Below are 23,319 nucleotides of genomic sequence, written 5' to 3'. Positions count from 1 at the left end.
ACCATTCGCAACCGTCTCCATGAAGCTGGGCTACGGTCCCGCACACTGTTAGGCCGTCTTCCGCTCACGCCCCAACATCGTGCAGCCCGCCTCCAGTGGTGTCGCGACAGGCGTGAATGGAGGGACGAATGGAGACGTGTCGTCTTCAGCGATGAGAGCCGCTTCTGCCTTGGTGCCAATGATGGTCGTATGCGTGTTTGGCGCCGTGCAGGTGAGCGCCACAATCAGGACTGCATACGACCGAGGCACACAGGGCCAACACCCGGCATCATGGTGTGGGGAGCGATCTCCTACACTGGCCGTACACCACTGGTGATCGTCGAGGGGACACTGAATAGTGCACGGTACATCCAAACCGTCATCGAACCCATCGTTCTACCATTCCTAGACCGGCAAGGGAACTTGCTGTTCCAACAGGACAATGCACGTCCGCATGTATCCCGTGCCACCCAACGTGCTCTAGAAGGTGTAAGTCAACTACCCTGGCCAGCAAGATCTCCGGATCTGTCCCCCATTGAGCATGTTTGGGACTGGATGAAGCGTCGTCTCACGCGGTCTGCACGTCCAGCACGAACGCTGGTCCAACTGAGGCGCCAGGTGGAAATAGCATGGCACGCCGTTCCACAGGACTACATCCAGCATCTCTACGATCGTCTCCATGGGAGAATAGCAGCCTGCATTGCTGCGAAAGGTGGATATACACTGTACTAGTGCCGACATTGTGCATGCTCTGTTGCCTGTGTCTATGTGCCTGTGGTTCTGTCAGTGTGATCATGTGATGTATCTGACCCCGGGAATGTGTCAATAAAGTTTCCCCTTCCTGGGACAATGAATTCACGGTGTTCTTATTTCAATTTCCAGGAGTGTAGACTGTGCACTTTGCAAACATGGTGCTGTTGCTGACATTGTGTCGTGTGTTTTTTAATATTTGACTCATTCATACACTTTCCCATTTCTTAAGAAATTATGTCCGTACTTGACCTCTTTCTGTGCTAACCACAAAAACAAATACACCTTGTTATTCATGTACAGTCATTTTGTACTCTCTACGCAGCTGTTTACTGGGTAATCATCTTGAAACACTTTGCCAAGGACTATATTGGATAATGCATATTAAGAGAGTGTAAATTGATATTAAGTCATGGTAAAACATTAGTTTTTGCCTGAAAAATTATGTTTCATTGAGATGTGTGTTTGGAGGTGTAAATCTACTCATGCAAATGAGAAACTATTTCTGCTGATAATGAGGTTAACAAATTAAGATGTCATATTTTGTCCTTAGATGTGCTCAACACCACTGTTGTAACATTACAGGGCACTGAGTCTGTACAAACTTGGCAGATATGAATTTATTCATTTAATATTTATTCAGTTGGACATCTTTTTCAATGACACAATAGCATACGTTATAACACATACAGCACTCATTGACATAAAATGAATCAGAGTAATAAATCATGGACTTCAAAATTCCAAAACAAAAATAATATTGGTGCCGACAACAACAACAACAATAATAATAAACATACAATGTATGGATTTAGTTCATTTCCAGTGTTAATTATGGTTGAGGAAGGAGAACCTGTTAGCAGAGACAGCTGAAAATCAGAATGACTGACGATGGTTAATGAGACTCCACCCTCTTTAAACAAACAGATTTTTGCACATTAGGGATTTACAATAGTAAATCTGCAGCACTTATAATAAAGAGCATGAGCCATTATTCCCTGTTTCAACAAATTTCATCTGCCATAGCAAATTTAAATGAACCTATGATATTCCTACAGGAAAAGAACGTAGAAACATGAAAGCATGTGGTATTAATTATATGCTTCTGTATATACAGCCGATTCTTTTGTTTCCATATTATGCACAATATTTTGATGACTGACAGATCCTGCAAGTTTTTCTGCTATGTGTACCTGCTGCCTGGAATCCAACTAGACTATGACCTATTGTTGATCCTGTGGTGCTACTTGTAGCTATGTTTAACTCCCGACACACATTACATCATTTGATGTTATTTTGTTTTTCTGAGCCCTAACTAATATTTTCTGAAACACACATTCTCCTAGAGTTTCACAGCAGTGGTGGGTGTGATGGGAGGTGAGTTTTTAACAAGTAGAGTTATGGAACTGAAGCCTTGTTTAAATTGAAAGCTCTTTCCCTGTTTATTAGATTTTCCAACATTTTTATTTCAATAGACTCCTTAATTACGCTGTCCCAGATAATTGACATGCCAGTGGCCTTGCCACAGTGGTAACGCCGGTTCCTGTCAGATCGCCGAAGTTAAGCACTGTCAGGCTGGGCTAGCACTTCGATGGGAGACCATCTGGCCTTGATTGAGAAATAGCGGCTCCGGTCTCATAAACTGACACATGGCCAGGAGAATGGTGTGCTGACCACATGCCCCTGCATATCTGCATCCAGTGACGCCTGTGGGCTGAGGATGACACAGCGGCTAGTCAGTATCATTTGGCCTTGATACTGGTCTCCTCATATTTCAAGTCATGGTTATATTTGAAGAAGTGCCTGGCAATAGCTGATTTGCATGGTTGTTTCATTCAGGTGTGTGTCATTGATGTTCCTTGCATCTCTCCTCTAATAGTCAGCTCACCATAGGATATGCCACATTTGCATGGAATGTGGTACTCACTCAGTTTTTGGTGACCTATATTATCTTTAACATTACAGACAGGTACAAAGATGTCAGTCCTATGAGTGAAACTGTGGTATGACTGATAGAACACAGAATCAGTTAATGACACACATTTATTACTCACACCACGCTAATACAAGTCCAGTTCAGAAGCCAAAGTCCATTCCAACAACAGAAGCCAGACAGTCTGGTCATAACTCTCAATTGTTGGTGCTGGTAGTAGCATAGCACAGCAAAGCAAGATGAACTGGCTGTAGCGGCCTGCTGCTCATTTAAATAAGGCCACCTGTAGATTTGTGCCTTTGTGAGCATAATGGTGGCTGAAGGTGAGACTCACTTTCAGATCGTGATGGTTTGCCCTGTATTGGCCATATCAAAGTCAGCCTGTAGGCCAGCCGGTGAGTCTTCCTGGCATGTTGTGGCTAGTGTTGTTGTTGTTGTTGTTTAACTCATTGGTGGATTGGCTGAGGTAGCTGTAGCTAATCATAGTCCTGTCACTACTTGGTCTGCTTTGGTTCCCATATCCAACTGTGACGTGAAGTGGCAGTCACTGCAAATTGAGAGGAAAGTGATGACTCTTCTCAATGAGTCAGGCTTGCCATGTAAGTCTTTAATGGTCTTAGAACATGAGCAGCTGTGCCACCTGGACTATATGGCTTTCCTAAGGTTCTGTAGCAGGTGGCAGGATGACTTGCATGTTAATGACACTGTTTTAGATTGTGATGTTTGGTGGGGAAGCAGGTATGAAGAGCCAGGTGTATGGCTGTTGTAAAGTCATAGAAACAATGAGAAGACAATAGTTCATTTATTCATTGCCTACTGTATAGTAGCTGAAACGTCGTCTTGCTGTGGTCAGTGCCCAGGGACACAGTCTAGCCCTGGACAATGATGTGCACTTATCTCAGCACACAGCCTTGTGAGACTACCAGTGCCCATAGTCGCCAAGCCAGCAGGTGGCGGTGATGATGATTTTATGTTATCATCACCTTGGCAAATGTAGTGTCCCATGAAGCCTAGGCAGGAGGCCAACAGACAGCAACAGGGAGCTCCCTAGGAAGTCAGATGTTTTGTGTGGCGCAGACATGTGATTCAGGGCAGAAAGCATGTAAATGTGGAGACAAACCAAAGCCCCCCCCCCCCCCCCTCCAAATGTGCAAGCCTGCAGTAGCAGCGTGCACACAGGCAGGGCAGGCAGTGACTCAGCAACAAGTCAGACCCAGGCGCAAGCCATGAACACCCAGAAAGGCACCCTGAAGTCAGTAGAAATCAGCTAGCCAAAGGTCCACAGCTGGAAGGCACCAGTTCAGCCCCTGGCAGCATCAGGACTAAATGCAGCCTGTAGTTCCACAGTTAGCAGGGACAGTATCCAGTAGCAGTGTGTGGGGTGTCCCTCACCAGGTTGATGACTGTCAGGAAGTACTTCTCAGAGACGGCGGTTCACGCATGTCGAGGCACAAATGGGGACTGCATAGTTGACAATCCCAAGTGTCAGTTGCAGTACATGCATACGCATGTTTTCCGCTTGAAGAAAGAGTATATTCTGCAAATTATGTCTCTCACTTACTTATGCAGAATTTATCACTTACCACCACGAATCAGCAATGACAACTTGCAACAAATGGAATCGAAATTCACAAAACAACTCACTATGATCACATTTAATACTTGCATTAGCTACGGCATTCACAGCAGGGTGCTCAGAACATACTAAATGCTCATTGGCTGTCAGAACATGAGTGATGTAGGTGCACAGAACAAGCCTAAACTTGACCATCATCGTTCGTGACTGCAACTATTGTACCAGGGCTGAGTCTTTGGTAACATCAGCTCAGTCTCTGAATAGACCCTGCACGAGACTGCGGTGACAGCTTTCCATTTGCTTGGCCACAGGCTTGATTCCAAGTTAAAATGCAGTGGTACAAAAGTACACAAGGAAGATATTCCTCTAAGACACAGTTAATATTGGTGCATTTATGTACTAAATGGAAAAATACATGAAACACATTTTCAGCAAATATTTAGGGAAGTGCGGACACCACATTTGAAACTTGGCTCACTCTGTACACCATCTCAGTCAGCTGTGAGTCCAGGGTATTGATATTATGGTCAGTTTCAGTGTAGCCTTCCTCTTCATAAATCCTTGGAATAATCACAGAAAGATTTGATGATTGTTTAGCTGAAAGTTCTAGGCGTGCTCTGACGTCAACTTATGTCCTCTTTGATGGAAAATACTATGTGCAAACCGATAGCATGACAATGTGTATTCTGTACTCTGTTATTGCTTGGCATGGCAAATATATACATAGAACACTTCAAAACAAAGGTACGAGAATCCACCTTTTCATACCAATGTTTCTCTATAGATGTGTGAACAATATATTTGTGGTGTGGTCATATGGAACAGAGAAGCTTGAAGAGTTCCTAGAACATTTAATTCCATCCATCACAATATAAAATTCATGATGGATGTGACCTGTATCTTCAAACATTGGGATATCATTATCTGTCATAAGGAAGTTTGATGATAAAGACTCTGGTACATAGAGCTTGAACACTTTCCTCAGACAAGGAGAGTCTTACCAAAGAATTACATCTATAAATTGTGTTATGAAGGAATGATACTCAGATCATTAAACTGAGCAGGAGTTAACAGCCAATATCAAGAACAGCTGGGAAAGAATTTGACACTGAGACAGAAAGAGAAGCCAAGAAGCGGCTATCTACTTTATGCTGGCCCAGTATGCAGAAAGATTGGCAAGCTTCTACAGAAACTGGGTTTCAGTTTATTTTTCCGCCGTTTAAAAACATAAAAAATATTCTTCGTAACGTTAAAGACAATCTAGGCCTTTGTATCTGGGTGTATTAGGCATTCCATGCAAAAGTGTCATGTTTTACATGGGGCAACCATTAGAACAGTCGAGGAGAGATCCAAGGAACATCAGCGACACACCTGACTGAAACAACCAAGCTACTCTGCTGTTGCTGAGCACTACCATGAATATGATGAAACATGAGGTGGCCAGTATGGTGATGTAAACACCAAGTTTCTGGGACAGCTTAATTAAAAAACCTGGTGAATTAAAATTTTTGGAAATTCTAATAAACAGAGAATGAGCTATCAATTTAAATAAGGCTGGGGGTCTCAGTCACAATTTATTAAGATCTCAGCTGCCACGAACCCAACAGAGCTGGCAAACACTTTTCAGTGAATATCAGTACAGTCTTTGAAAAACAAAAGCGTACAAAATGGTACAGTGGGCATCAGGAGTTAAACTTAGCTATAACTGGCAATACAAGACCAACAATAGTGCAGTCTAGTTGCAGTCCAAGCAGAAAGTACACATTACAGCAAAACTTTCATCACATGAAGAAGACTGTGTTGCCTGTCAAAATATTGTGCACGAAATGGAATTAACAGCTCAGCTGTTTACTCAGAAGCACACAATTAATCAGTCATGCCAAGAAAGTCTGAGAGATTACAGCATTTGGCGTGTTACTAAGACCCTAGAATTCTTGTAGAACACAGTTGAAGATGTAGGTCTCAAAGAGCCGCATAGCTTTCTTTTTTTTCAGTGGTTAAAGAGGTGCTTGATATATAAATATTGATTGTCTGCTTTGTATTCACTGAATGCCTTCTGCAGTTTCTTTTAATCAGACACACATTGTCATCACAAGCAAGGAGATGTATTGGTCTTTTTAAAAATCTCCAGATACTTATATAGAAACCTATGTGAACTTCATGAATTAATATCGTGTGGTTCAGATGCCATGTTCTTGGGCTAAAAATATTCACCATACCTAAGAGAGTTGTAACTAAATTTAATTCCAGGTGACCTTAAGAGATAAACCTTGATAAGTAAGCAAGTTTCAGTGTGTCACCGATACTAACAATGGACCATATTCTACAAATAGTAGTGACAGAGCTGCATTCAGCTTATGAGTAACATCTTGAATATGTGCCTTCCACGGGAATTCACCCTCAGTCCCAGAAATCAAATGTCTTCTGGCTTCACTAACTGTACAAAGATTGTAAGAATGTCAGTGCAGATAGAATTTTTCATAAGGAACTGGATAGACTCTGTTTTATTGGGAGGTAGAGCCAGTCTCTTACCTGTGAAATGTGAGCTGTTTGTCTGATGTTTAGATCATCATCTCAGTTTTATTATTCATTGTCAGTCTGTGTGCCCAGTGAAACCATATCTTGTATTAAAAGAACTGTGATTTTCAGATAATGGCAACCTTATGCAATTTTATGCCTACATTTGGTTTTCAGCATCAGTTAGTTAGAGTTTGATATGTTAGTTTTAATTGGTAAACTTATTGGTAGTATTCCAGGTATTAATGTACTCTGTTTTGCATTTTCTAGAAAGTTTGCCAGCAAATAAACCTCCCAAGTGAATATGTCTACTACTTCTCATTGTTTCTCATCAAACGTGAAGATGATGGAGATGTCACAGGTAAGTCAGTCTCTCTTGTATATATCACTTTGAACACTCAAAGTAAAATTTGCACTAAACTTAAATATTGCAGGTGCCGTCAAAAGTAAATAAAAAGGCTTATTGTACATTATTTTGATTCCAGTATTGCGGAAACTTCAGGATTTTGAGTCACCATACATATCACAGAAATCCATCCAGGGTGTTCATCGTCTTGTTCTCAGAAAAAGGTAATGCAATATTTGGTTTACTGATATCTATTACAGAAAGGAGATAGATATTAGTATGTAACATATGCGCCCCCCCCCCCCCCCCCACACACACACACACATATATGAACTGTATTTATTATTAGTGTACATTGTAACGGAAGTTAACATATTATCTGAACTTGGATTCTAAATGTTTTATCTTTTTTTGTATTGAATGTTGTCTTATAATTTCAGCGTTATCTGTCTGTTAAAAGAGTCTGAGTAAAGTATTGTTTTACAGTCTGTTGTTCATCTTATTTTTTGAAATGTTGTGGGTGCACTTTCTAAGAGTCCTTTGCAAGTGGAGTGACAAAATAAATAATTTTGATGTTGGTGATGTGGCCGAATGATAAAATGGTTTAATTAGCTATTTGAATGCTGAAGAATATGAAAATGGAATTTTGGCAGATTATTTTTCAGGAATGTTTCTTTTATTATATGTCTTAAATGATGACAAAACACAAGTATCAGTGTTATAAGTATGGCAATGGAAAGTTCTGATATAATGTAAATAATGTTTATTCAGCCAGCACATTGTAGACAAACTGTGTGTGTGTGTGTGTGTGTGTGTGTGTGTGTGTGTGTGTGTGTGTGTGTGTGAGAGAGAGAGAGAGAGAGAGAGAGAGAGAGAGAGAGAGAGAGAGAGAGATCTGTGTTAAATGCACATCTATGTTAAACTGTCACACACTAATTATTCTATTATTCTGTGACTTATTTGTAATTTATGGCTCTCTGTCTCTTCCAGTTACTGGGATCCTAGTTATGACATTGAGCTTATGTCGGACAAGGTGGCTCTGAATCTTTTGTATGTACAGACAGTAGCAGATGTTGAAAAGGGATGGATTTTGAGTTCAAAGGAGACACAAAAGCATTTGGCATCATTGCAGGCCAGAGGAGCCAAGAAAGAGGTACTTCATTACCAGATACATTTTACTTTGTCATGCTTCAGAAACATGTTTTAAATGCTATGTTAGTTACAAGTTGCATATATACAAGAGCTCTGCTAGCAAAGACCTTGTGAAACTCATCTTGACCTGTTTATCCACATAGACTTCAAAGGACAAAGGTGGCAGCTGTGTTCCTTGACTTTGGAAGGCATTCTGTACAGTTCCACACATTCGTTTAGTGAACAAAATACAAGCTTACTGAATATAAGACCAGACTTGTGATTGGATTCTGAACTTTCTTGCTGATAGAACTGCACGTCATTCTTATCACCAGTCGAGTAACTTAACAGTTAGTAGCAGAAAACTGAGACTCCACAAATATTGAAAAACCAAGTAAAAATATGCCTTTTTAGCAACTCCTCGTACAGTTTACCAGAATATTTGAATTCACAAGGGAACATCACTAACCTGACCTCATATCTTAAGGGGGGAAAAGCACACTTGTCAACTATCAAGCTCAGCAGTCAATCCCATGTGAAAATTTGGGACATATTCATGATAGTATGCAGTTTTGACATTCTGAATGTACAATTTTCAAACATCCAGCCACATTGCTTATTTGACACTCCCTCCACGCAACTGCGGCTGCCTAATGCTCAGACACAAAGTACTGTACAACAGGATGCAACAAATGACAACCAGAATCTTCTCTTTGCAGGATGTTGAAGGTGAGGAACAAATGGTGAGGGTGGGACGGGGAGGAGCAGTCAAGTCTGCTCAACTAGTTTTGAAATCTTATTTGAGAATGCATGTCATTTTAGATGAAAAATGTGCATGTGTTTGACATATGATGTGCTCATATTACTTACCTCTTTTCACTTAAAGTAACATGTGTTTGTGAACAAAACTTAAAAGCACAATTGCTAAATTATTGCCTGCCTGGAAGAAACTTTGCTTCACTCACAGTTCAGCTGTGCCAGTTGGGTCTCTTAAAATATAAACAGAGGTGACAGCAAGTGTCTATGTGCAGATATCATTAGCATTATTGTGTGGCTTCATGTCATGTTATTGATGGAATGTACGACTGTGTTGACATCTTTCGTCCCTTTTTTGGCAAGAGATTGATCAGACACAGTTTCTCAATTAAGCTTGCTCTTATTCGTATTGTACACATCCTGTCTACCAACCATTTCTATAATGACCCTGGTGTCAGCGACAGGCTCTTCACATGCAGTAAATATGGCTGTCTTGTTACCTAGCTTTTTAGTTGTAGTAACATGGATTATTATTCAAAACAAAATACTGTGTTTTTTCTTGCCTTTAAAATGTTTTAGTACTACTGCCACTGCAGCTTGACACTGTACATTGATGTTATAGGTTGTCATTGTTCCTTTGTGTCCATTATCAAATTTTTAGGTAAAACTCATTGCACTCTCTCAACTACATAGAAATACAGTCATAACTGCAATATTTATTTATTTCTCTCAAAATTTCAGTTCAACAGTTTGACAAGGGAATCAATAACAGAGAACTCTCAAAACTAAAACTAAAACTACCAAAGAATTCTGAAAATGGCTTTCTAGTCATTTTCTGTAGCAGGCACTTCCCATACAGCCCCCCTCCCCTCCCCTCCTTCCCCTTCATTATAGTGGAGCTCCTGATAAGTTTTAGTACTTGTGATGAACCTGCTGACCTGCCCTTGTGAAAGTCACTGGTGTTCATTGCTCTTCTTCTGGGTTTGCTGGTTGTGCCAATGGTGTCACTGCTGTAAGTTGCCATGTACCCATTCCAGATTGAGCTACTGTATTTAGTGTAGCCATCCCCTGGCCCTGTCATTGTACAGGTGCTTGTGAATTGAGCACATAAGCTGCCTGCACTCACTCCTAAGGCATTGTCAGTGGCATATCACTGTATGGTATTGTACTTTATGTTTGTTGCACTTTGGTATCCAGAAAGGTCCCAAATAAGGTGACTGTAATGGTGTGCATACCATATCCGTTCGTAACATAACATCTACATCTACATCTACATTTATACTCCGCAAGCCACCCAACGGTGTGTGGCGGAGGGCACTTTACGTGCCACTGTCATTACCTCCCTTTCCTGTTCCAGTCGCGTATGGTTCGCGGGAAGAACGACTGTATGAAAGCCTCCGTGCGCGCTCTAATCTCTCTAATTTTACATTCGTGATCTCCTCAGGAGGTAGAAGTAGGGGGAAGCAATATATTCGATACCTCATCCAGAAACGCACCCTCTCGAAACCTGGCGAGCAAGCTACACCGCGATGCAGAGCGCCTCTCTTGCAGAGTCTGCCACTTGAGTTTATTAAACATCTCCGTAACGCTATCACGGTTACCAAATAACCCTGTGACGAAACGCGCCGCTCTTCTTTGGATCTTCTCTATCACCTCCGTCAAACCGATCTGGTACGGATCCCACACTGATGAGCAATACTCAAGTATAGGTCGAACGAGTGTTTTGTAAGCCACCTCCTTTGTTGATGGACTACGTTTTCTAAGCACTCTCCCAATGAATCTCAACCTGGTACCTGCCTTACCAATTAATTTTATATGATCATTCCACTTCAAATCGTTTCGCACGCATACTCCCAGATATTTTACAGAAGTAACTGCTACCAGTGTTTGTTCCGCTATCATATAATCATACAATAAAGGATCCTTCTTTCTATGTATTCGCAATACATTACATTTGTCTATGTTAAGGGTCAGTTGCCACTCCCTGCACCAAGTGCCTATCCGCTGCAGATCTTCCTGCCTTTCGCTACAATTTTCTAATGCTGCAACTTCTCTGTATACTACAGCATCATCCGCGAAAAGCCGCATGGAACTTCCGACACTATCTACTATAACATGTAAGCACACTGCAATGTCCTTGTATACGAACACTTTTCTTTCACTGTGTCATGAGGCTGTGGGAGCACTCAGTGTAACCATGTGTCTTCTAATCTGCTGCAGTATATACAGTGGCTCTCATGTGGTCTGAGGTGCCTTGCCATGGTTTGTGTGGCTCCTTCCATCAGAGGTTTGAATCCTCTCTCGGGCATGGATGTGTGTTTTTTCCTTAGCGTAAGTTAGTTTAAGTTAGATTAAGTGGCGTGTAAGCCTAGGAACCGGTGACCTGGACCCAAAGGACCTTATCACAAATTAATTTAATTACAGTGGCTCTGGTGACTTATTGATCTGTTGTGCTATGAAAAATTCCATGGGTAGGTCCAACATTTCCTTGTAAATCATTTCATCAGTTGAGACCCCTATGTTGAGGCTGTCCACAGCACTCAACAATACCAGTGATAAGGCAGTCATCCATGAGCTATTGTGGCACCTAAGTGCAGTTTTTAATGTCCTGTGCCTTCTCTTGACCATCTCAATGCTTGATGGACGGTAGCTGATCATGTGGTGTTGCTGGAGTTCAGATAATTTAGATAGCTCTAGGAATAGCACAATTCTGACTGTCGCTCTTGGTCAGTGGTGACATGAGCTTGACATCCAAATCGTGACACCGATTGTTTAAGAGGTCCATTGCTGTAGTTTCTGCTGGTGTGTCTTAAATCGGCACTGCCTCTGACCAGCGTGTATATTCTGTCAATTGCTGCGAACAAATAATGATGTCCCTCAGATGGCAGCAGTGAACCTATAAGGTTGATGTGCACATGGAAGAATTGATTTGTCATTTTCGGGACGTCTCCTATGGTCTTGGGCAGTTGTCTACCTCCTTTACACCTTTGACAGCCTGGGTATGTCCTCACCAGCATGTGACAGTCTTTTTTTATACCAGGCCACACTAATTTCTCTCATCAGCAATTTGGTGGATGTGTTAGCGCTGGAATGTGTGAGGTTGTGAATACTGTCAAACACCAAGCATTGCATCCATGTAGTCACAAACAGTCTTGGGTGGTTTTTAGACATATAAACCCAAATAAGTTCCTTATTGCCTAGCATTCACACTTAATTGCATTTAAGGGGCATCATTTTGTCCTGCAGTAACTTCTGTAGCTGTTCGTCCATGACTCACTCTGTTTGTAGCTGATTGTTATCTACTGATGTATAAATATTGCCAATCCATGAGAAAAAAAATCTGCCGCTATATTATCTGGCCCTTTTATGTGCTTAATATCGATGATAAGCTGCTCAATGAACTCCAGCTGGCAGAATTTCCATGGAGAAAAACCTTATTTCCTTCCCTGAAAGGTAAAGTTAATGGGCTTGTGATTGGTATAAACAGTATATGGCCGAGCTTTAACTTAGTGCAAAAGCATCGGTTAGCCTCATAAATGGCCAGCAGCTCCATCTGATATGCATTCCACTTAGCTTGTGCTTTTGAAAGCTTTACTGAGAAAAACCCTTAAGGTTTCCAAATGCTCTCAACCTTTTGATGCAGGTCTACCACAATGTCAGACTGCCTAGTGTCCACTACAGTTGCCAACAGCACGTTATGAACAGGGTGTGCCAAAAGGATTGCTCTGTGTAAGCTGGTTCTTACCTGCTGAAAGGCCTGTTGAATGGCAGGCATCGAAGGCAGGGTGTACGAGGTATGATTGTAAAGTTTTAAGAATGGGCTTTTAATTTACAATGGTGGTACTTACAAGCTACTGTGATGCATTTCCTTCAAAATAGCCCCCTTTTGACTGAACATGCCGACTCCTATGGTGTTTCCACTTTTGAAAACATTCCTGGAAATTGTTTTCCTGAAGTGTGTTACAGACGCTCTCCGTATTTGCCTGGATGTCTTCAATGGAGTCAAATTGCTTCTCTTTCAGTGAAAATTTAAGTTTAGGAAACAGCTAGAAGTCTGCAGGGGCCAAATCAGGGGAATATGGCAGTTGTGGAAGCACAGGAATTTTGAATTTGGTCAAAAATTCAATGATGGAGAAGGCACGATGAGCCAGAGCATGTCATGGTGTAGCACCCAACTCCTGTCTTTCCACAATGCAGGCCTTTTCTTCCGCACCTTTTCGCACAAACGCTCAAGGACACATTTGTATTATTCCTGGTTAATTGTCTGTCCTCCATGTCCTTCATGATGCACAATACCGGTAGAATTGGGGGGGGGGGGGGGGATCACCAACATTGTCTTCACCTTCGACCGACTTGTCGTGCTTTTTTCGGTCGTGGTGAACCTGGAGTCTTCCACTGCAAAGACTGCACTTTGGTTTCAGGATCTTATCCATATACCCATGATTAGTCATTTGTAATTACCCTATTTAACAAATCTGGGTCATTTTTAGTCTGATTAATCAGTTCTTGGCACGCTTCAAGTCGGTATTGTCTCTGGTCACTTGACAACACTTTTGGAATGAATTTTGCGGACACTCGGCACATGTTCAGATCTTCAGTTAAAATTGACTGAACTGCATAGAAACTTAAATTAAGTTCATGAACAATCTCCCTAATTGAAAGTCTATGGTCAGAGTGCACTAAGTTGTGAACTTTCACAACATTTTGATTCGTTTTTGGGGTGGAAGGACAGCCGGACCGTAGTTCGTCTTCAGATAATTCGCGGTCACTTTTGTATCTGTTGAACCATACAAAAACATTTGACTGGCTCATACAATTATCTCCAAAAGCTGTTTTTTAATAGTCATAAGCCATAGGAACTGATTTACTGGTTTTAAAACAAAATTTCACGCAAACTCGTTGCTCCATTTTTACGTCCATTTTCATGCAGACAGAATCTGGCAACAAGCCCAAACAGACACATACTCAAGCAGCTGCCACAACAAAATGAATAAAGGAAACACAGTTTACTGTCAGAGGGCATTCAAGGACAAGGCAATGACTCACTCCCCACCCTCCGTGTACCTGCCCGCAAACCAGTACGCAGTAGCAGATGATTCTTAAAACTTTCCAATCACACCTTGTATTTGTCAATAGAGTTGTTACCTGTTGTGCAGCAGTGAGTGGTGCCTGCATCTCTGCTGCCCCAGTTATAGATGGTGCCTGTAGAAGTTGATGATCCCCAGGAATGTCCTTAACTGATGATAAGTTGTTGGCCTTGGTTTGTTTTTAATGGTCTTCACTTTTTCTTCGAGAGGATAGATACCCGAAGCTGATACTTCATGCCTTAAGAATGTTGCTTGCTTCTGCTGGAGGACACACTTAGCTTTATTTGTTACTAGCTCATGCTAAAGGATTCTCTCAGACACTGTCTTGAGGTAGTCTTTGTGTGATTCAGCTTTCTGTGAAAATATCAATATATTGCCAGGTATGCGAAACAAAAATCTATTCCCATCAATACTTCATCAGTGAATCTTTGCCAAGACTGGGCTGCATTTTTAGACTGAACAGTATGCTAGGAAACTCAAAGACGCTGAAAGGGTTTACGACAATGGTCTTGGGAATGACTACCCCAGCCACTGGCATCTGGTTGTATGCCTTTTTGCAGTCTACCACACTGAAAACTGAGGCTCTGGCTAAACATATGTAAAATCCTGTAGATTGGGAACAGAGTAGGGGTCAGGGATTGTACTTTCATTTAGCACACAGTAATCTCTGCAAGGTCTCCAAGTCCGTCCTTCTTGACCAAGTGCAAGATGATGCCCGTGGGCTATCTGATCTCCATACAGTGCCCACTTCTAACATGCTATGAAACTTTGCCTTCGCCTCTGCAAACCATTCGGGCACCATTCATCTCGGCTTTTGAAAAACTAGTTGACCTCCAGTAGTTGTAATGTAATGCACTTTGTTATGAAGTACCTTATGTCCTAGCTGCAGTGAAACTGCTTTCTTGCCTAAATTGACAGCATTGCTTGCAACTGTGCCCATCGTTACCTCAGTGTTCCATCTCATTTGCGCTGTGTTCAGCTGTATCTGTAGTTAGTGGTGGTGGATAAAGTCTGCATGCAACATTGTCTCGTGCACTTCCGCTACTATGAACTTCCATCTAAATCTCTCACTGAACCCTCGATGAACTGTTACTTATTGTTCACCACATGTCTTAATTGGCGAGTTGTTGCAGCAGTTAGATGAAGTGCTGCACCCGCTATTTCCACTTTATTCTGTTTATACAGAAGCACACTGGTGCCTAAGCCTGTGTCAACTAGATAACACCAGTTTGCTCGTATTAACTAAAGGTTCTGGGACAATGTAAGTAAGCAAACATTTATCTTTGTCTGTTAGTTCTGTCTAAACTTTCCCACATAATTAGTCTGACCATGGATGCAGAAACATGTTCGTCTCCTGTAACCTTACGCTCAGCTACTATGGTTGTAGTGGTCATCTCCTCATTTATATCTTGGTAACTTTCAGAAAACTTGGCCTGCTGCTGTGCCTGTTGTTGGCGGCTGAGCTCGTTTGGGAACAGCCAAGGTGAATTGTACCTTGTAGCTCTTTTGCTAAACTGTTGATGGCACCAACATATCTATTCATCTCGTCCCCTGGTACCTACCTCTTTCGTCTGGCGGATCCCTGCTTCTTTGCCACTAGAGTTGACAGCTGCTTCTGCATTGCATCAGTCTGTAGCTTTACGTTCCCTCTCAGTACTTGCCTTGTAGCTGCAGCCTACCTCTTGCTGTCGTCATCCACACCTTGCGTTATCACTGCTGCACCTTCTTGTCCCACAGTTTTGTGTACTGTGTCTGCCACTGACATCACAGAGGTGATGTCATCAGTGCTACACATGACCATCATTGTTTTTACTTACAGTGGCAGCTGTGTGAGCGATATATACCTTAGTGTGTCATTCGACATCATCTTCTCCTCTACGATACTTTGGAGATGTCATGAAAACTCAGAAGGGGTCCCATCACCAATAACTTCAGAGTGCAGGACCTGCTGTATCTGTTAGTTTATGGATTTGCGTAGAAGTTGTCTTACCAAGTCTCTCAAGAGTCAGTACGTGTCTTGTGTGGGCGATTTGAATATCACATCTGCCACTGTCTCTACCACTGGTGCGTCCGGGCTGTTGACAGCCACCACAAACATAATGTGATCTTCTGTAACATTGTTCTGTGTGAATATTAGATTCAACATGATAACCCATAGCTTGGGCTTCTCTGGTAGGAATTTTTGTACTTGTGTCTTAATTCATGGGCCAGTGACCACATAGGTGTGAAGTCTTGTTGTCCTGAAATTCATGGGCCAGCGACCACATAGGTGTGAAGCCTTGTTGTCCTGAACTGTAATTTTCATTTGGAAATTTTTAATTTGTTTCTCCAACTGTCCCTGTAGCTGTCAAATTTATTGTTCTATCTGATTGTGTTTTTCTTCATAACATGAAGTAAATCACTCACTTGCAGCCATGCTTGACTTTGCCATTTTGTCTCGCTTTTCTGGGGTCACTGTCTAATAGGTATAACTCATTGTATTATCTCTGTAGATACACACAATTGTAAGCACAATAACTATTTATTTCTCTCAGAAACTCAGTTCAACAACTTGATAACAGAAACGATAACAGAGCACTGTCAAAACTAAAACTAGCAAAGAATAAATATATTAAATCTCAGCTGCTCAGCAAAAGAATAATAAAAATGTCTTTCTAGTTGGCATTCTGTCGTAGGTGCTTCCCACAAATTTAGCTAGACAAATTGTATTGACCTTCAAAAACTACTGTTTATGCATACCCTGCTTTTCAGCATATTTACTTTTTGTTTTGACAGTCCTCCAGTCAGTGTTGCCATCATCGTGGAGGCATGTGCTTGGGTGTCTGTGTGGTTGTGTGTGGGAATGCATGTACTGACTACTAGAAGAAGGGCCAGAGAGCTCAAAAGCTAGTGAATATGGTTTCCTACAGAATCTGCCAAAACAGTGTGTTCACACTTTGTCAGACTGTACTGAGATATCAGTATTATCACTTGATTTGAATTACACTTATGTTGCAATATGGTCTTTGGCTCAACAGATGTTAGTACTTTAATCAAAATAGTGTGAAAATGACATGGCTTGAGCATACTTGACATTCAAGCTGTAAAAATACATTCTGAATTGATTTCTCAAGTTTGATAATGCTGTTGAGGTGCAATGTCAATGGAGACAAGAGTTTGAAACAGAACTGCCAAACTGTGCACCGATTGAATGCAATACAGATAAGTTTGAAGTGCATCAGTGATTTGTGATATTCACAAAGGAAGATTGAGAAGACCATATAAGCTTGAAGTTCTGCTTCATTAGCTTTCGTGTTGAAAAAATTTGTTACTTCTCCACAGAAGTCAGCTATGCAATGTGCACATGAAATGTGAAATGAGGATTAGCAGTACAGTTGTATGGCAAATTGTAAAAGCTGCTAAGTGCAAAGTATACATCCCATGATTATTGCACGTGATTTATGTGTTCATGCAGATAAGTTGGTTAGTTTACCAGGCATTCATGTTTGGTGTGGACTATTGTGTAAGGGCTCTGTAGATCCTTTTTCATTGATGGTATTGGCATTGGTGAAGTGTACCTGAAAATTTTCAATGAATAAAATATACAGCCTACCTGGAAATGTTATGCAAATTAATTTTAACAGCTCTATGTGTGCGTTATGGAGCTAATGAAGAGGGGTCTCCTATCAGCAAGCCATACGAGCTTTCCTGGGTGACAACCTGCAGGGTCATTGGATTGGACAAAGAGGGCCTACCAAGTTCCCCTCATGCTCTGCAGATCTAGTCCTTATAGACTTTCACTTGTGGGAAGCTGTGAAACATCAAGCCTTATCAGTGTAAACCATGCACAGTGGAGGATAAGGTGAGATTACTTTGACATGTGCAGTGATCTCTACTCAAACAGTGACTTACGTAGCTGCAGCAATGCTCCTCATTCCACTATGTTTCTGGCTGCCAGGCATTTTGCACATCGAACATAACAGTATGCTTAATTGAAAGCAGTACTACATGTGTGATCCATATTTAAACATAAAACAAATATGTAATAAATAGTTTTAGTTGCTTTAATTCCTTTTTTTGTGGATTCTTTATTAAGTTTTCCTGTGCACCACACATCAGTCTGCTATGGGTCAGTGGTAGCCTCTCCTGTATTTCATGTATTAAAGTTACTCTTGATTGTCCTGAAAGACAGATTTTCCTTCTTTCCACTTTCCAAAAGATGACATTTCATTTTATCTACATCTCTGTTATGGACAGGGCCAAAGTGGTATCCAACAATATTACATCTTCTAAGCAGGCTTCATCAACACTTCCTTTCTCATCCTTGCCCTATTGTACCAATGAAGCTGTTTGATGAATGTGGCTGTAGTGAAAGGGCAGCCTCATCAACATCATCATCATCATCATCATCATCATCATCATCATGTAAGGAAACATCAAATGTCAGTCCATTGTTTTGCTCTATAACTGGCACACCTTCATTTGTGAAGTTGTCTATGATTTCTGCAACAAAATTAATATGTGTAAATAGCACAAAGAAATCCCCTATGCTTTCATGTACCTTGTATAAAATTTAGTCAAATGGGCTCATATAATGATACTTACCAGTCACAACTTTTAGTAGTTCTCATTCTTTGACTCTTGAATATTGTAATTTGATTGTCATTCTGTAGCACTCCTAGAGGTGCCACACTGTCAGTTGTCACTTCACCAACATAATGAACACACCTGTTACTTGCTCCTCCCTACAGTATTTTGCACTTTGGCATGAAGCAGCTACAGTGGAGCAGAGTGAGTGACAGGTAACCAGTGTGCAAGCAGAGCTATAACACCATTGCAAGAAACATTTACGACTAGATTTCCCTGCTAGAGAAACAAGCTACTGTTCTAGCAAATCAACATGTACAGTAAATTGGTAAGCCACTACATCTCCCTATAGCTGCACCTCTAGGAGACTAGCAGCTGTCTCATTCTGCAGTTTCCACACCACCACGTGATGCAATGCCCAAAAACCTTTCAAACGTGTAGAAAATAATTCATAAGTAATTCTTACAATTGTCAGTATGAATAGATTAGTACAATGCATACTTTATGGATGTGGCTGCTTCTGCCTGTTAGAGCATAGCATCTCTGGGGCTCTCCTTCATGGTGGGATTTACAGAAATCTGTGCATGAATGTAAGAATGAATGAATGAGTTGATTTAGAGCAGGGGTAGTCAACATTTTTTACCTTACACCCACTTTTGTATCTCTATTAACAGTAAAATTTTCTAACCACCCACTGATTCCACAGTAATGGTGATTTACGAAGTAGGGAAACAACTTTAATTTATAAAAATTATAAAGCTGAGTTACAGCAAGTTAAAGCATGTAATAATGATTACCAACCAAAGTCATTACATCAAAATTTTGTGAAAACTTTATGAAAATGTTTTTAAAACCACCTATTACCCTCCGTGAAATATGGAATGCCCACTAGTGGGCAGTAGGGACCAGGTTGTCGACCACTAATTTCATTCCTCCAAATCTTACACTCGTTTGTATTCACTGTACACATCCTTAATAAGAATATTTTACAAACAACGAAATATGGTGTTGGTTTGATTTGGAGTATTAGTGGACTTGAGATCTTTCTTCCTATGTATACAGGTAATATAACAGTTTAAACAAATAATAGTACATAATGGTTTGCAGCTGTGTAGTAAATGACATCACATCACAGTATGTAGTTGCAAACTTTTGTGTAACTGTCATAATGTTGAAGAGTAAAACTTTAAAAAAATAATTACTTTTGCTTTATTTCTTTTTATGCAGTATTTGGAGCTGGCACGTACTCTTAAATATTATGGATTCTTGCAATTTCGACCCTGCATTTGTGATTATCCAAAGCCTGGATCTCGTGTATTGGTTAGCGCAGGAAACCGTGAACTTAATTTAAGAGTTAGACTCTCAGATGGTCAAGATATGAGAGAAGGCAGTTTCAAAGTTACTCGTATGAGATGTTGGCGTATAACCACGTTGCATAATGTAAGTTTTGGAACAAGGTAAAGTTACAATATTCTTTAGCATAGTACTTGGAATTGTACATGTATGTGTGCTCTAATTGAAACTAATAATACCAGTTACAAAATGGGCACAGCTTTACTTAACATTTCTTGTAATGCCAAGAAGACTTTTTGTGAGTGTCCAGTTTTTAATCAGTCTCTCACCTTACAAACTACTGTTAGTGCATGGGAATAAATTGTTCTTACTTAAGATTGTTATGAATGAGAACTTCTGTATTGGATAGTTATTATATGTACTCAGTATATAATAAATGTTATCTCAACTGCTTCAAACTGTGACCACATTATTTTGGAGTATCAGTAAATAACAAGTCATGGGCCCAGGAGACACAATTTGCTAAAGATTATTGAAATGCAAAAGTCAGCAATCTGAAGCAAGAAAAAAGACAATACAGACCATTAGAAACATAGCTACTTTCAGCACAAATTCATTACCATGAGAAGTTATGGGAATGTGTCTCAGACAAAATAACACAGAATAGATGAAAGTGTTCACTACTGGAGCAACTTACTTGCATCTGCAGAATGCACAAGCATGAAAGAAGACTGGGATAAATTGAAGGAGATGTATAATTAGGGGCTTTGTAGAAGTAGTGGTTTTCTGAAAACACTCCTCACTGGAGAAGTGCTCATCAAGATGATTTGTAAGAACAGATTTATGTTAGACACCGTTGAATTAATTAATTTCAAACAATGGAAACTCCAGGTAGGGATATCAACAATGTGGGAAAAGATAGATTGCTACTTACTGTAAAAAATGACATGATAAGTTGCAGACAGGCACAATTAAAAGATAGACATAAGCTTTCGGCCACAGCCTTTCTGATGGAGGCTGTGGCTGAAAGCTTATGTGTAAGTGTCTTTTAATTGTGCCTATCTGCAGCTTAGTGTGTTACCTTTATGGTAAGTAGCAATGTATCTTTTCCTACAAGTTAATTAATTTGTCACTTTCAGTGTTAAGGAAAAATGTATCACAAGACTGAAGAAAGAAATTTATGGCTTAAAGCCAGTTAATAACAACTGGTATATTAAGCTAAATGAAGCACTGTATGTATAGCACAAATCCCAGATAGATACAACATGGAGGACTGAAATCCAAGATTGCTGATACATCTGGACAGTCACACATGACTAACAAAGAGAGAACTGCAAGGAGAAATTTTCATATCATACTTGATAGAAACAAGTTTAACACAATGAAAAAGTGAAGGTGCTAATGTTTATGATCACTGAAATAATAGTGGAGATGTGGAAGATGTGCAACTTTAGTTCAGAGCTGTGGCCAACATATTACCAGAACAGGCCATAGTTGCTAATTTCTACACTATGTGATCAAAAGTATTCCCACATCCCCAAAAACATACGTTTTTCATATTAGGTCCATTGCGCTGCCACCTACTGCCAGGTACTCCATAACAGAGACCTCAGGAGTCATTAGATATTGTGAGAGAGGAGAATGGGGCACTCCGCGGAACTCATGGACTTCAAATGTGGTCAGGTGATTGGGTGTCACTTGTGTCATACATCTGTCCATGAGAGTCCCACGCTCCTAAACATCCCTAGGTCCACTGTTTCCAACTGATAGTGAAGTGAAAGCGTGGAGGGACACGTACAGCACAAAACTGTACAGGCCGACCTCATTTGTTGACTGACAGAGACTGCTGACAGTTGAAGGAGGTCGTGAAGTGTAATAGGCAGATATCAATCCAGACCATCACACAAGAATTCCAGACTGCATCAAGATCCATTGCAAGTACTATAACAGATGTTGGGAGATGAGAAAACTTGGATTTCATGGTCCAGTGGCTGTTCATAAGCCACACATCACGCCAGTAGATGCCAAACGATGCCTCGCTTGGTGTAAGGAGCGTAAACATTGGATGATTGAACAGCGGAAAAATGTTGTGTCGAGTGACAAATCTCGGTACACAATGTGGCGATCCGATGGCAGGGTGTGGGTATGGCGAATGCCCAGTGATCGGTATCTGTCAGCATGGGTTGTGCCAACAGTAAAATTCGGAGGCGGTGGTGTTATGTTGTGGCATTGTTTTTAATGGAGGGGCCTTGCACCCCTTGTTGTTTTGCATGGCACTATCACAGCACAAGCCTACATTGATGTTTTAAGCACCTTTTTGCTTCCCACTGTTGAAGAGCAATTCGGGGATGGCAATTGCATCTTTCAACACGATCGAGCACCTGTTCATAATGCATGGCCTGTGGCGGAGTGGTTATACGAGAATAACATCCCTCTAATGGACTGGCCTGCACAGAGTCCTGACCTGAATAGTACAGAGCACCTTTGAGATGTTTTGGAACGCCGACTTCATGGTGGGCCTCACCAACAGACATTGGTAACCTCTCGTCAGTGCAGCACTCCATGAAGAATGGGCTGCCATTTCCCAAGAATCTTTCCGGCACGTGATTGAACGTATGCCTGCGAGAGTGGAAGCTGTCATCTAGGCTCAGGGTGGGCCAACACCATATTGAATTCCAGCATTACCAATGGAGGGCGCCATGAACTTGTAAATCATTTTCAGCCAGGTGTCCGGATACTTTTGGAGATGTGAGTACGAGAGCAGACATTTGTCCCTCTCAGTGTAATATCTGAGTGAGTCCTTCATCCTTTCGAAGCTTCCCAACCAATCATTCTCCATGAGGAATGAAACTGAAAACTCTGAACACTAGATAGTTTTCTTTTGCTTTCAGATATGGAATTTCGCCACTTGGTGGTAAGCACTGGCCATCCTTTCTGTTTCCTGGTATTTTAAAAATGTTCTTAATTGAATTTTTCTTACTTCAGCACTTATTTTCTTTATAATTCATTTTTATAGATTTAAAATATTTTACAGATTAATGATTCAGGAATGAGAAAACTTAGCATACCTTATACACAACAATATGCTTGGAAAGACCATCTAGTTTACAAATATTTTACCACCTTCTGAAAAACATTGGCAACTGCAGGACTCTCTCTCTTTAAGAAGACAGTAAAAGCTGTAATTTGTAAGAGCCTCTGTTTGCTCTACTTTTTTATCATTAGCTGTTTAACATCATTAGTCACTTAAGGTTTTGATGTGAAGATACTAGGAGTACTTGAGGCAGTCACTACTTGCCTTTCTTTTGTTACATTGGTCCCAGATAATCACTGATATTACAATTAGAAAAAACTGTGGATAATGGAGACTTTAAATAGTACTGTA

General features: G+C 40.8%; 1 protein-coding gene across 1 annotated transcript in view; it reads left to right on the top strand.

Annotated features, from left to right (window-relative positions):
* Positions 1-23,319, top strand: part of LOC126473179 (sorting nexin-17) — a 93,578-nt gene that overhangs the window by 50,495 nt on the left and 19,764 nt on the right. Inside the window, exons 4-7 of the mRNA XM_050100071.1 lie at positions 7,026-7,116; positions 7,241-7,325; positions 8,092-8,254; positions 19,869-20,081. Of these exons, the coding sequence (XP_049956028.1) occupies positions 7,026-7,116; positions 7,241-7,325; positions 8,092-8,254; positions 19,869-20,081 (552 nt within the window). The remainder of the gene's footprint in view (positions 1-7,025; positions 7,117-7,240; positions 7,326-8,091; positions 8,255-19,868; positions 20,082-23,319) is intronic.

This window comes from Schistocerca serialis, chromosome 1 (genome assembly GCF_023864345.2).
Source record: "Schistocerca serialis cubense isolate TAMUIC-IGC-003099 chromosome 1, iqSchSeri2.2, whole genome shotgun sequence".
Lineage (NCBI taxonomy): Eukaryota > Metazoa > Arthropoda > Insecta > Orthoptera > Acrididae > Schistocerca > Schistocerca serialis.
This window is presented reverse-complemented; position numbering and strand designations above follow the sequence as displayed.